Source organism: Atta colombica, unplaced genomic scaffold (assembly GCF_001594045.1).
Source record: "Atta colombica isolate Treedump-2 unplaced genomic scaffold, Acol1.0 scaffold47, whole genome shotgun sequence".
In the NCBI taxonomy this organism is placed as follows: domain Eukaryota; kingdom Metazoa; phylum Arthropoda; class Insecta; order Hymenoptera; family Formicidae; genus Atta; species Atta colombica.
Genome location: NW_017259536.1, coordinates 2,300,129 through 2,312,592, shown reverse-complemented (window position 1 = coordinate 2,312,592; position 12,464 = coordinate 2,300,129). Strand labels below are relative to the sequence as shown.

The 12,464-nt window shown below is 32.2% G+C and overlaps 2 protein-coding genes across 2 annotated transcripts; one reads left to right on the top strand and one right to left on the bottom strand.

The window, feature by feature from the left end:
• Window positions 1–426: 426 nt before the first annotated feature.
• LOC108691492 (chymotrypsin-2-like) lies at window positions 427–3,896 on the top strand. The gene is made up of 7 exons (XM_018199254.1): window positions 427–514; window positions 921–994; window positions 1,945–2,039; window positions 2,234–2,378; window positions 2,492–2,605; window positions 2,833–2,985; window positions 3,187–3,896. The coding sequence occupies exons 1-7, from the start codon at window positions 466–468 to the stop codon at window positions 3,328–3,330; spliced, it is 774 nt and encodes a 257-aa protein (XP_018054743.1). The 5' UTR covers window positions 427–465; the 3' UTR covers window positions 3,331–3,896.
• Window positions 3,897–8,702: 4,806 nt separating this feature from the next.
• LOC108691447 lies at window positions 8,703–11,635 on the bottom strand. Its single transcript, XM_018199199.1, has 2 exons — window positions 11,590–11,635; window positions 8,703–9,055 (listed from the first exon to the last, which is right to left on the bottom strand). The coding sequence occupies exons 1-2, from the start codon at window positions 11,624–11,626 to the stop codon at window positions 8,703–8,705; spliced, it is 390 nt and encodes a 129-aa protein (XP_018054688.1). The 5' UTR covers window positions 11,627–11,635.
• Between the last annotated feature and the right edge of the window lie 829 nt (window positions 11,636–12,464).

Sequence of the window (12,464 nt, the reverse complement as noted above, 5' to 3'; positions counted from 1 at the left end):
TTAACGCTTATATCTAATCTTGACAGATACTTGAGAGATACTTTAAATGAAAAATTGTGAACCAAAAAATTCTTTAAAAATATAAAAAATTATAAATACGACTGAATAAGTTATTTAAATCATTGACATTAATATTTTCAATAAAGAGAATCAATAGAAATCAAAGATGAAATGATATCGACTAATATACATACATGAAACATTAAATACGTTAAACATTTAAGAAAACATTTTGAATGAAATTACAGTGTGATACTCAACAATATGTGCTTATCAAAATAATTGATCGTAGCAAAATCAGTAAATCCGATATACTTATATTTGATTTATCTAATCTAGATTTCTTAACAAATCATGTCGGTCGTTGGACTTTTTATATAGAAGAGGGGTGATGCAATTAAAAATCAGTATTACATATAAATTCGTTTCCATGCGATTTCTAATCATTCAGACAGTGCTCGTACAATGGCGTTAAGAATTTTGTGTCTTCTCAGCCTTTTAGCATTTTCTCAAGGTGAGTAATAATTTTTCCCGGGTTAATCAATAATCATTCATTTAAGTGAATACAAATAGCTCTCTTAGAAGTAGATGGAAGAAAAAAACGTTGTCGTATTATTCAAATAAATGATTTTCTGTGATCCGTCTATCAATCGATCATTAAATATAAATAAAAATATGATAGGCGCAAAACAGTGTATTATGATCTTAGATGAAACTCTGCTGGAAGCTTGCTAATTCGAAGAATCTGAAATTCACTATTAAAATGCATACACTCTTACTTATTATAATTCAAATCTTTATAAAACTTGTTTTTTTTAATTCTTTCAAATCTTTCAAATCTTTACAAAACTTGTATTTTTTAATTCTTTTAGCTTCATTTTACAAATAGTAGTAATGATTTATCATGCATTATATTGCAGCCGGACTCCAGCCACTTTTTGATCCCAAAATCGTAAATGGAGAAAATGCTAAAATAGGCGAGATTCCGTATCAGGTAGATATATTATATAAAACATACATTTATTATAGAAATAGATATTAATATGTATAAAATATGTATATATTGTAGTATAATTAAATTCTCGAATTGATGTTGCACAAAAAATTCACACAAGAAAGATCGAATTTGTTAATCAGCATTCAATATAGTCTTCGCCTGCTTTTAAACAACGTTTTCATCGTTTATGCAATTCGAATGTCCAAGAAAAAACTTCTTCCGATTTGCTTTAAATTTCCAGTTCAGTGTACGGCAGGAGCCATTAGATAACACAGCCTCAAATCTCATTACAATTTTTAATTTATGAAAAAAATCAACATTAAATCAGGCGTTAACACTCATTCTAAGGAAGATCCTCATTTCATTAAAAGATGAAATGATCAGAAGCCACTTTCCTTAAACTCAAGCTTAATGCCTAATTTAGCACCTCACTAAGTTTTTTATTTCCTAAATTAGAAATTGCAATAAAGAAATCAAGATATGAGAATATCTCAATGTGTCTTTCAAGAATCCATTAAATTCTGATGAGAAAATTTAATACAATTCGGAGAAGCATTCGATTCATTGTATGAGTGATGTAAATGTTACAAAGCGATATATATTAAATAACGGTGTTAATAAATGTTTTAATAAATATCTTCGATCTTTTTTTGAATCATTGAATGATCTCAGTTCGAGAACTTATCACGTATTGTATATATATCATATAATATAAAAAATATATAAATATTTTTGTGTGTGAGTGTAATTAATCTTTAAAAAACAAAGATTTATTTTTAAAATCTGTTAATTTCCTTGAGTAAGGTTTGTTATAATTTGTTATTTCATTGTATGTTATTTGATTGTTATTTCTCAAAATGTGACTGTTTTAGCTTTTATTAGCTTTTTTAAATTAAAAACAAACATGGAAATATTACTACAAATTAGAAATACTATGATTTTCATAGGTTTCTCTTCAATACACAGAAGTTTCCTTTCACTTTTGTGGCGGCTCAATCCTGAATAATAATTATGTCATCACGGCAGCTCATTGTGCTGAAGCGTAATTTTATTAATATTATTCTTTAAATAAAATAATTGCGTATCACGTTAATAAACTTATTAGTATACATTTTTTTACATATAAATATTACTTTGTTGATGTAAGAAATGTACAAGAAATGTAATATACGTTTATTATATATATATATATATATTTCAATAAAAATGTGAACAATTAAATTTTTTGTGTTATAGAATAGGAGCACCAAGTAATGTAAAAGTTATTGCTGGCACTATCAATTTAATTAATCCAAAATCAGAACATAATGTCATAAAAATCATTATACACGAAGAATATGATTCTCTTAATTCTTGGATTAATGATATAGCTTTATTGCAGGTAGGCATAAATTTCTTTTTCACAAATATTAGGCTTCTTATAAATATTTTTCTTATAAATATTTATAATTAAAAATTATAAATCTCAAGTAAAAACTGTTTTTTTTTTTTTAGGTCGAAACTCCTTTCATAATATCTAAGACCGTCGGATTTGTTCCTTTGCCACCAAAAGGTTTTAATGTTAAAGTCAATGATGTAGCCGTTGTATCGGGATGGGGCAGACTCTGGGTGAATCTCTAGTTATTTTAAATACCTACCTACATATTTAACTGTATATCTATAATTTTCATGTTGATACACAAGATATGATTATTTATGTTTTATTTTTATAATATCTTGATATTTAGAATATAGAATTACAATATCCAGTATACAGGAAGGAATACAAAGGAATGAGAAGAAATTAATATTATAGCTCAAAGATAGCAATTGTATAAATTATTATGAAATTACAGCAAGGAGGACCAACCACTGTTAGACTACAACGAGTCAACATCTTCATCGCTGATCGCACCTACTGTCAATACATATACAAGCAAATGAACTACAACATTTATCCCACACAAATTTGCGCATATGATTCATCAATCGAAAAAGGATCGTGTCACGTAAGTTTTTCTTAAGATTTCAGTTCTAATTATTGGTTACTCTATTTATAATATTCTCAGTAATAATTTAATCGTGATTTCTTAAAAAGAAGAAAATATTTGAAATTGTGATAAAGAAAATACACAAAACATTAAATTTGAGTTAGAATTAATTTTGTTTAAATTTGAATTAAATTTAAAAAGACATCTTGTTATTTCCAGGGTGACTCTGGTGGCCCATTGACTGTTGGAGGAAAACTCATTGGACTGGTATCCTGGGCAAATGGTTGTGCTAGCACCTCTTATCCTACTGTATACACGAGTGTCATCGAATACTTGGATTGGATTACAGCTAACACAGCCTAATCCAACTTTTGCGTCTATCTATGATTCATACTCTCTCCTTCGTTTTGTATAATTTTTTGTAATTATCAATACTTAAAATCCAGGAAAAAAGGACGTTTTTTTTTTTTTTAATGTAAAAATCGATAACGGCATAAGGTGATAATGACATAGGGTTGTACATAATAAGTGCCCTCAAAATTCTGTACACATTTTCGATGAAATAAATTAATTCTTTCAGCAAGAAAACACTGACAAAGTTAGTCTGCCTGAAAAGACTGCAGCGAGGAATTATCGCGCGACAAGTGCCGTTCATTTTATCTATCACGATTATTACGAATCAAAATCCAGAGAGACTTTGATATAGAGCTATGCCTGCTAGTTAGTGCAAGAGGTCGGATAGAACTCGGCTCTGTCGTGAAATCAATACACCATGACCGCGCGGTGCTCACGTGTTGCTCTTATTTCCGGCAATACTTGGCAGAGCGGAAGCGGTCGATGCTCACATTTTAACGATAATTGACAGTCATGATCGTAGCGGCGTCTGTATTTGATAAAATAGATCATAAATAAAAGATATTCGTTAATCATGTCATTAGTAGCTCGTAAACAATCTTATTATTTCCTTTATGATGTCTAATGATTTTATGATTGTGAGAAAAAACAGAAAATGATAGGCAATGTTCTTTTCGAAAAACCAGATGCACACACCTTCAAGATTTATAACTGAAAAAAAGATAATCAAGAATAAAAAAAGGAAGCTGCATCCTCGAGAAGAAAAATGATATAAAAAATATAAAACTTATCATATTTGCTTTTTTTCCTAGCAAATAAAATAAATAACTAATAGCAAATGTTAAAAACTTTCCAAATAAGAACAGGATAAGCTGCAACTGCAGTGAGGCGATATTCGACAAGAAAACACGAACGTGAGAGAAATCGAATTCATCCCGAATTCTATTCTGTCACTGTATTTACATTGCTAATGAAATATCATTTCTGCTTTCACTGTTCTCCGAGCATGATAGGCTGCTACGTTGCTCTCAGATTTTGTTTTATGACAATAAAAGGCCTAATAATTGTTCATTTCTGACGGAAATGATTATTAAGTACGAACCTCTATTATGAAATTGCTCTATTATGAACCTTCTTCAGAGAACATTTATTGCTTTATTTAAAAAAATATCCTCGATAAAATGACGGAACTCAGCTACTCACTTTCACTATTTGTATAAAAACTTCATAATTTTACAATTTTACTGGCATAATTATAATAATAAATCTTTCATCAACCATTAAACTCTCAGAAATTAATTTGTCGCGTAGAGACGAACTAATTTCCGCTCCAGTTACGTAACAAATGTTATAAGCGGTATCTCATCATATCGTGCATAAATATTCCCGAATAACTTCACGGTTCAGAACGCATACTAAACACGGTATATTTACTGTCGGTTGGCCAAAATAAGATGTATAATATATAAGTACACACACACATACTGCGAACACTATATTCCATAGCCTAACTATCCGAGCAAATACACAAACTTGTATAGTTTGCAGAGCTTATATACCTCCTAGTTCTACAGGGTTAATTTCCACAATATTACAGCATATTATGAAGTAGCCACATACAAAAGCATTATTCTCTTTCATAACTGTACATAGTAGTATTTACAATCATGTCAAAAGCAATGCCTTTGCGTAGCACATAACTTTAAGATAATACAATACTTAAATGCAAATAAGAGAATACTTAGCATTACTTTCTGCTTCAAAAATATATAAATAAAAAATAAAATATTCAAATATATATAAATATAAAAATATATATGTACGAATATATATACAAAGACTGCCAATTAAGTATAATAAAAAAATTCAAAGGAACACGCAACGACTTGTTTAAATATAGATCTAAATTATTTATTATTAAAATATAAAATAAAATCAAATAATTTTGCATAAAAGAAATATTTTAGAAGATTCAGCGTTCATTCGCAGAGTTGTGACCTCAATCAAATCATTTAATTTGCATTCTAAAAGTAAATAGAAATATTATATGATATATGTATGTATAAGGAAAATATTTATTTTAATGTCTGAACGAAACTCTCAAGAAGAGCTTCGACAGAACGAAGCTCTTTCGCGATCAATTCGACATCGCGCTGTCTTATTCCTTTCCATTTTTTTCTTTCTCTTTCATCTTTTTATACATCTTACGACTTCCCTTTTATTTCTTCTTCTGAACCCGCAAAGCAACCTTGGATGAGTCGTCGCGACTCAATTTTATTGGAATTTTATCGGAATAACTACTGGAATATAAAATTGTAAGTTTCAGCTCGTGAATAAGTTAATGCTTTATATTAATCAGGAAATATGACAGGAAATAGCAAAATTCTATAAATTATGAAAATAAATCACGAATTAAATCAAGCTTCTTTATAAAACTCTATTAAATGTAAGAAAAGTGTTCTCGATAATCTTTCAATTGATTGCAGGACATATAGTTTTATAATATTAAATATAACATTCAATATAAATTTTTAAGTATAAATTTGAAATAAATGCATTTTGCTACTTAGCATTGTACATAGATGTTCAAAGTAACTTTCAGATGTTAACAAGTTTATTGTAAGTTCCACTTTGATATTCTCATATGCACGTACAACATTAACCAGTGAAGCATAATTTTCATCGAAATGTTTCCATAGGGCTTTTGGTTCATTCTGTGTAACGATTATATACGATCGTTAAATTTTGCAATAAATACTCACATATTTTCGATATGTACATAATGGTTATATGTGTGTTCGATAAACCTTGTTCAAATATCAAGAATTGACAAATATTTTGTGCTAAGAACAAATTATGTTATATACAAAATTAATTTACAAAAATACTCTAATGCGTCTACAAAAGCTTAACAATAAAAAAATTTGTAACTAATTGTATCTGGTCTTAATTACAACAGAATATATATATATAAATTTTATATACATATATATAAATTCTAAGAAAAAATTCTCTCCGTGTATAATAATGATCATTTATGAATACAAACACATACAAAATTTCTAGCAATAAATTATGTATATGCCCTAAATAATAAAATTTTGAAATCGTTCGTACTAGTAAATATCTGTCGACATCCGAGTGTCTGACTATCGTTGATTTTTACTACTTTTATAGTATTAAACGAGATTTTAATTCTATTAAAAACGTGCAGTGTTTTGACACAAGAATGTTTGAGAAGAAATGTAATTATAGATAATATTCTTGTACACAACAGTCTTTAGATGATGGATTCACGATTACCGGATAAACTAAGTTTGCTTTTGCTATTGAAAGTAATTATATTTAGAGGCAGCTATCTCGGAGAGACATGAAAGCTCATGTTTCCAACTTACGATCGAGTAAACGTCCACATAAATGGATTTAAACGAGCCTTCAAAATCATAAATCATAAACTTGAAATAACTTGCATCTTCAAACGTTCTAATATCTATTCTTGATATAGTCTAAACTCTTCCTCGAATATATGTAACGGATTGTACAGTAATAATATAAAATATTCGCGACGTGCATTAAAATAAAAAATTGACTAAATATGGTATAGCATTTTTAATTGGCTGCAGCAGCCAATTTTTAGTTGTGTTAGCCAGTTAGCCTATCGAAATCGTACTGACATTGCGAATAGGTTAATGTAATGTAACCAAAAATTGACTGTTGCAACCAGTTAAAAATGCTGTTCCATATTTTACCATCTAAATTGCTACAACAGCCAATCTTTTTTTTCAAAAAAGTGCAAAAAAATACAGATTATAAATTCCTTGTCTTATACTAAATCTTTCCATTTTATTATCGCAATGGAATTCCATTGCGTTTCCATAGCGAAATCCATTAAAGAAGTTCTCGTAAAAACGAGTTTCAGAGGAAAGCGTCACATTTACTACGAATTATACCTTCGCATTTTTTCAAATTAAATATTCTTTTCAGGAATGTGTGCCTGACAGTATCCACCCGATATGAAATTGCACGGCATACGCAATTAAAACCTTGGCACCAGGCCAATCAAATCTTTTTACTGCTTTATCAAATATATATATAAGATTTTTTTGTATTATTAGTACCAATGTTATGAAATTTTTCTGTTGGATAAAAGCTTTATCCAACAGAAAAATTGTGTTTCAAAAATTGTGAAAAACAGAATTGTGTTTAACAGAATTTGTAAATATTAAATTTAAATAATATTTAAATAATTATAATTTATTCACAGCGCAGATATGATTAATGTTATTTATACCATCGCGATAAAGTTAAGATGAAACAATATTACTTCATTGTCAGAAAAAAGCAATTTCTTTGTTACATGGTCCCTTATATCATTAAAGTTTGAAGAACTCACCTGCACATGAAATCGATTATAGAACTTTTCTTTCGTTCTCTAGAGACCGTTGGACTTTAAAATACTATTGTAATAGGATATATATATATATATATATATTTATACAGGGTCGCATTTGTAGAATTGGATGTATCATCAATTGAATGTCGTGTCGATATTCAAATCGTTCGATGATGCGTGCACATTCGTGAATACACGTCGTACGTAAAGCGAGGAAAAAGGATATTGTCCATGTCGTATCCTTCAATCCTTTTCCTCACCATTCAATGTTCTCTCTCATATCTCTTCATCAATGACTGATTAAATGATTGATCGACGCCTGAACGATTATATATATTTGGTTGAACAAATTTGCTGACACTAACCTATAATAAATCGTAAGGAATTAATTATATTTTAAAAAAAGAGGTTATAGAAATCGATAATCCTCGATGTAATCCAAACGAGAAAAAAATTTTAAGCATTAAAAGAGAAAACTATAATGACAGGAAATATGATTCTTACTGATGATTTTTGTAATTTGTGAAATGTTTTCTTCTTTCTCGTTTATCTATATTGAATCTTTCTCTTTATGTGTCTTTCTTCACATTTATATATATATATATATATACATATATGTATATATCATAGTTCAAAAAATAGTTCAAAAGAAAATTCTCTTTGCATTATCTCTATTTTACCATATCCGCTAAAAAATATCTTATTCAAAGCAATATCGATTACACAATCCTGATTACGCGCGAGCAAGACCAAAAGCAGACACTTACTTGTTTGCGGAGCGGCGTGACACATTCGTCCTTGGTACGCTCAAAGCGCTCAAACTTGAAGCTGTTGCTGCGGTAGAGCTCGTTGTCGCTCTGTTGCCTCCTGCAGAGCCGTCGCGTGAGCGCGCGCGGCCTGCAAGGCGCACATTCGGTGGCGAGCTCCCAGTGCAAATGCAGCATCGCGAGCTCGGCGGTGCAACGTGCCATGGCGCAGCCGGCGCGCCTCACGCGGCATTTAACCCGCTTGATGCGGCCTTCAGGCTGCGGTTTATGGCCGCAGGGCTGCGTGCCGTTGCAGTTGCAGTCAGTGCACGTGCGGCGCGTACGGCGCGTTTTGACCGTATGCGAGCACGGCTTCGCCTCCTCGCCACACTCGCACTCACACGGCGCCTCGCCGCCGCCTGTGTGGGCGCAGCTTGATCTTTCGTCGGCGCACTCGCACGGCTGCTGCTGCTGCTGCTGTTGCAGCTGCAACTGCGTGGAGGAGATAGGGGAAGATGAGGACTGTGTGGCCGCTCGGCGACGAGTACCAGCACCGCAGGTTGCGTGACGGCAAAAACGATCCGCGCACTCGCATCTGTAACAAAGAATGTATTAAGAATGTAGGTATTATACGCATTTTTTAACAAAATAAAAAGTTACACAGATTTTTCTATATCGTATTTAAAAATTGTACAAAAAATTTGGCATCAATTTAAAATCTAGGTAAAACCTAGATGAATTATTTTGATCAAAAAATATGTTTTTAAAAAATAATTGGGATAAAATAAAAAAATAAACTATGATATTGTTAAATATAAATATTGACTGCATTGAACTCTTTCGTATGTATTTATGTAACATTTATTTTTATACACTGAGAAAAAATGCTGTTGATTCAATTAAAATCTATATCACTAACATAAGTGATTAATTCATATATATTTTTATTGACATAAAGGCCTTGATTATTGAAATAATAATTTATGTCCGTAATATAGAATTTAATTGAATCAACAGCATTTTTTTCTCATTATACGAAAAGTATAAATTTCCAATTCTTCATTAATTCACTTTTTAGAGAAATTATACACCTGATACATTCTTAACGAGTGTAAAAAGGATGAATTTGCGAAAAATAACAAATAATGCCAAGTTAGGTAAATATTAAATCAAAAAAAGAACTTTCTATCTTTTCTATCTCTGAAATTTTTAACTTTTAAATTTAGGCTTAAATTCTAAGCAGAAGACTCGTAACATTTTTTTATGAGATCTGTAAGAATTTTTAAGTGCTTATATCTTTATACAATATTTTTACAAACAACTTTTTATTAACCATAAAATTTGCAAGAAATAGATATTTATAAATAATCGTACATTTTACGATATATATGCATAAAATTAAAATCTTAACTATTATAAATTCTTATAAGTTTTATACGTTATGAGTTTTAATCTTACGATTCTGTTTAGAATTGACCCATTAGATTAAAAATTATATTAAAACATTTGATTGCTTTATTTCAAGCCATATGAATTGTAAACGTTACTACTTTTGAAGCGTCCGCGTATTGATTTCTTTCTTTCTGAGATTTAAATACTATACCTTAAGCAATTATACAAGTGTCTAAATATTAATCGAAAACATTGATTTTCACATAACAGTCGCGACATATTTCGTCCGAGATACTTGACAGCTGTAAGTTGGACTTCAAAAGTCCTATTGACTATTGGAAATGTTATCTCGCACAATGATAAAACGGAAAGACTCCGCTCGAAAGTAGAAAGAAGATCAGAATATGATTGCTTGCATATGATTATATCGCGATTGAATTTCAGATTATCCAGATAATTGCATTGTGAATTGACGTCATTAATTTCATAATTTAATATTTTTCTTATTTTGATAAATTATTTCTTGATTAGAGATAAACTATTTCTTGAATTTCTTGCGCTTTCCATATTTCTTAATAAAATTTTTTCATCAATAAATTTATCTATCCAATACAAACATTGTAATTTCCCGTATTTATTTATACATAACAAATTAATAGTGTGTAATGTATAAATTACAATAATTACGAGAAACACCTTGATTCGTAATAAATTCATGTTAATATATCCATAAATGCGCACGTACAACAAATAATATATATTTACTCTGTAATTTAATAAAATTACAAGCGAGTTACTTTGTTCATATTTATGAGCCAAAAATGGAAATAAATATACAATCTCTGTATAATTCGTCGTAACACGTGGCATTTTATAAATCAATATTTCAGCATTCTCGAAAAGAAAAGAGATAAAAGGACCGTGCGAATTGGCATTCTCGTCTTCAGACAGACAATTTCCTCCGTTAAACCGACATGAAAATGCTTTCAAACGTTGCATTTCGCCATCGTGAAAGCTCTTCCATATTAATTCTACTCATACACAGATGAGGTAATTGCCTTGTTTATTCTACAAATGAACAGCTGCGTCAACCTCGGATAAGTTTGACTACCGAGTGAACCTTGGCAGGTCCACGAGTTAACTATACTAGTTACTTACTTCCGCCTAAAATCTGCTTACGATTAACACAAGCCAACAGCATATTAGCTCCTGACCTTTACTATATACCTTCCACCCCCTTTTACTGCGATCTTCAAAATGCGATCTAGCTTTATGTAATCGATCATCTATCGATATCTATCGCCATCAAATTATACCGAAAATTATCAATGAAAATTTCACGAACAAAAAAGGTTACGATTTAAAAAAATTTATAGATGTGAAAAGATATACGATAAAACTGGAACACTATAGATGTAATTATTGCTCCTTATTTCCACTCTTATCGATCGAACGAAATAATCCAAAATTCCAAAGGATACCATCAACAATAGTTTTTCAGAAAAATTTATTACGATACAATGCCATGAATATCAACAATTATCACCGGAAGGTCATTGGTCAACAAGTGCTATCGACCGAATAAAGCGGTCTCTTCCATTCTATCGCGATAGCAATAATTGGAATCGCACCAACCTACCCCAATCTTCACAACCTACCCCAGCAACAACACAGCCAGCTGGTCTTTATCGTAGGGTGGAATAGATAATAGGAGCTATTACGTCGTCATTAATGTACCTTCTGATCCTTCGCAGAACTGATCCTCGCTGTACATGCGGACAGGGCTGCGATTCCGGCGGACAGTCGCAGCTGACGGTGGCCGCGGCGGCAGCGGCGGCGGCGGCGGCAGCAGAAGCACCAGCCGGCCGAGTACGACGAACCCTGATTAGCACTGGATGCACCGGGCACGGCTGCACTTGACAGCCACAGACGATGGTCTGGGGTCCGCCGCCGGAACTACTGCGGGATTTACGGCCGCCACCGCCGCGCTTCGCGCGTTGGTCCACGTGCAACTGGCACGGCTGCACGGGGCAGCCGCAACGAGCCGCGGCACCACGACGCCCGGCACCCTGTACGCGTCTCCACACCCGCTCCATTCAAAGACCGGCGTGCGACTGACAATCAGCCGCCCCACACCATCGTCAATCCGGCGGATCGCGCGGGCGCGCGACTGCTTCGATCCTTTCCGCGCGACCTCGGTCGTCCTCGGCTCTCCGGGGGATGATACCCTCTTCTGGTCGACCGTTGCGTTGTATTGCGCACTGGTCCACGTTACCTCCCTCGCGCCTTCGTACTGTGTGGCTGACGTTTCTTCCCTCCAAATGCGCGTGGGCGCACGGACAAATCCGGGCGTTTACCCTGAGTGAAGGGTCACCGATGACTTCTTAGTGAAATCTCGCTCGGTAATGTCTTACTTTGATATAAGCGTGAATTTGCCTCCGAGTTTTAGAATCGGAAAAATCTTAGTAATGCAACATGATATAAGAAAATATATAAATATGCATGTTCATTTTTAATCTAATTCCAGACTGAAACTTTATATACATATATTAGAGAATTTTTAAAGATGTCTAAAAATTTTTATTTACAAAAATTTACAATAGTTATACAAA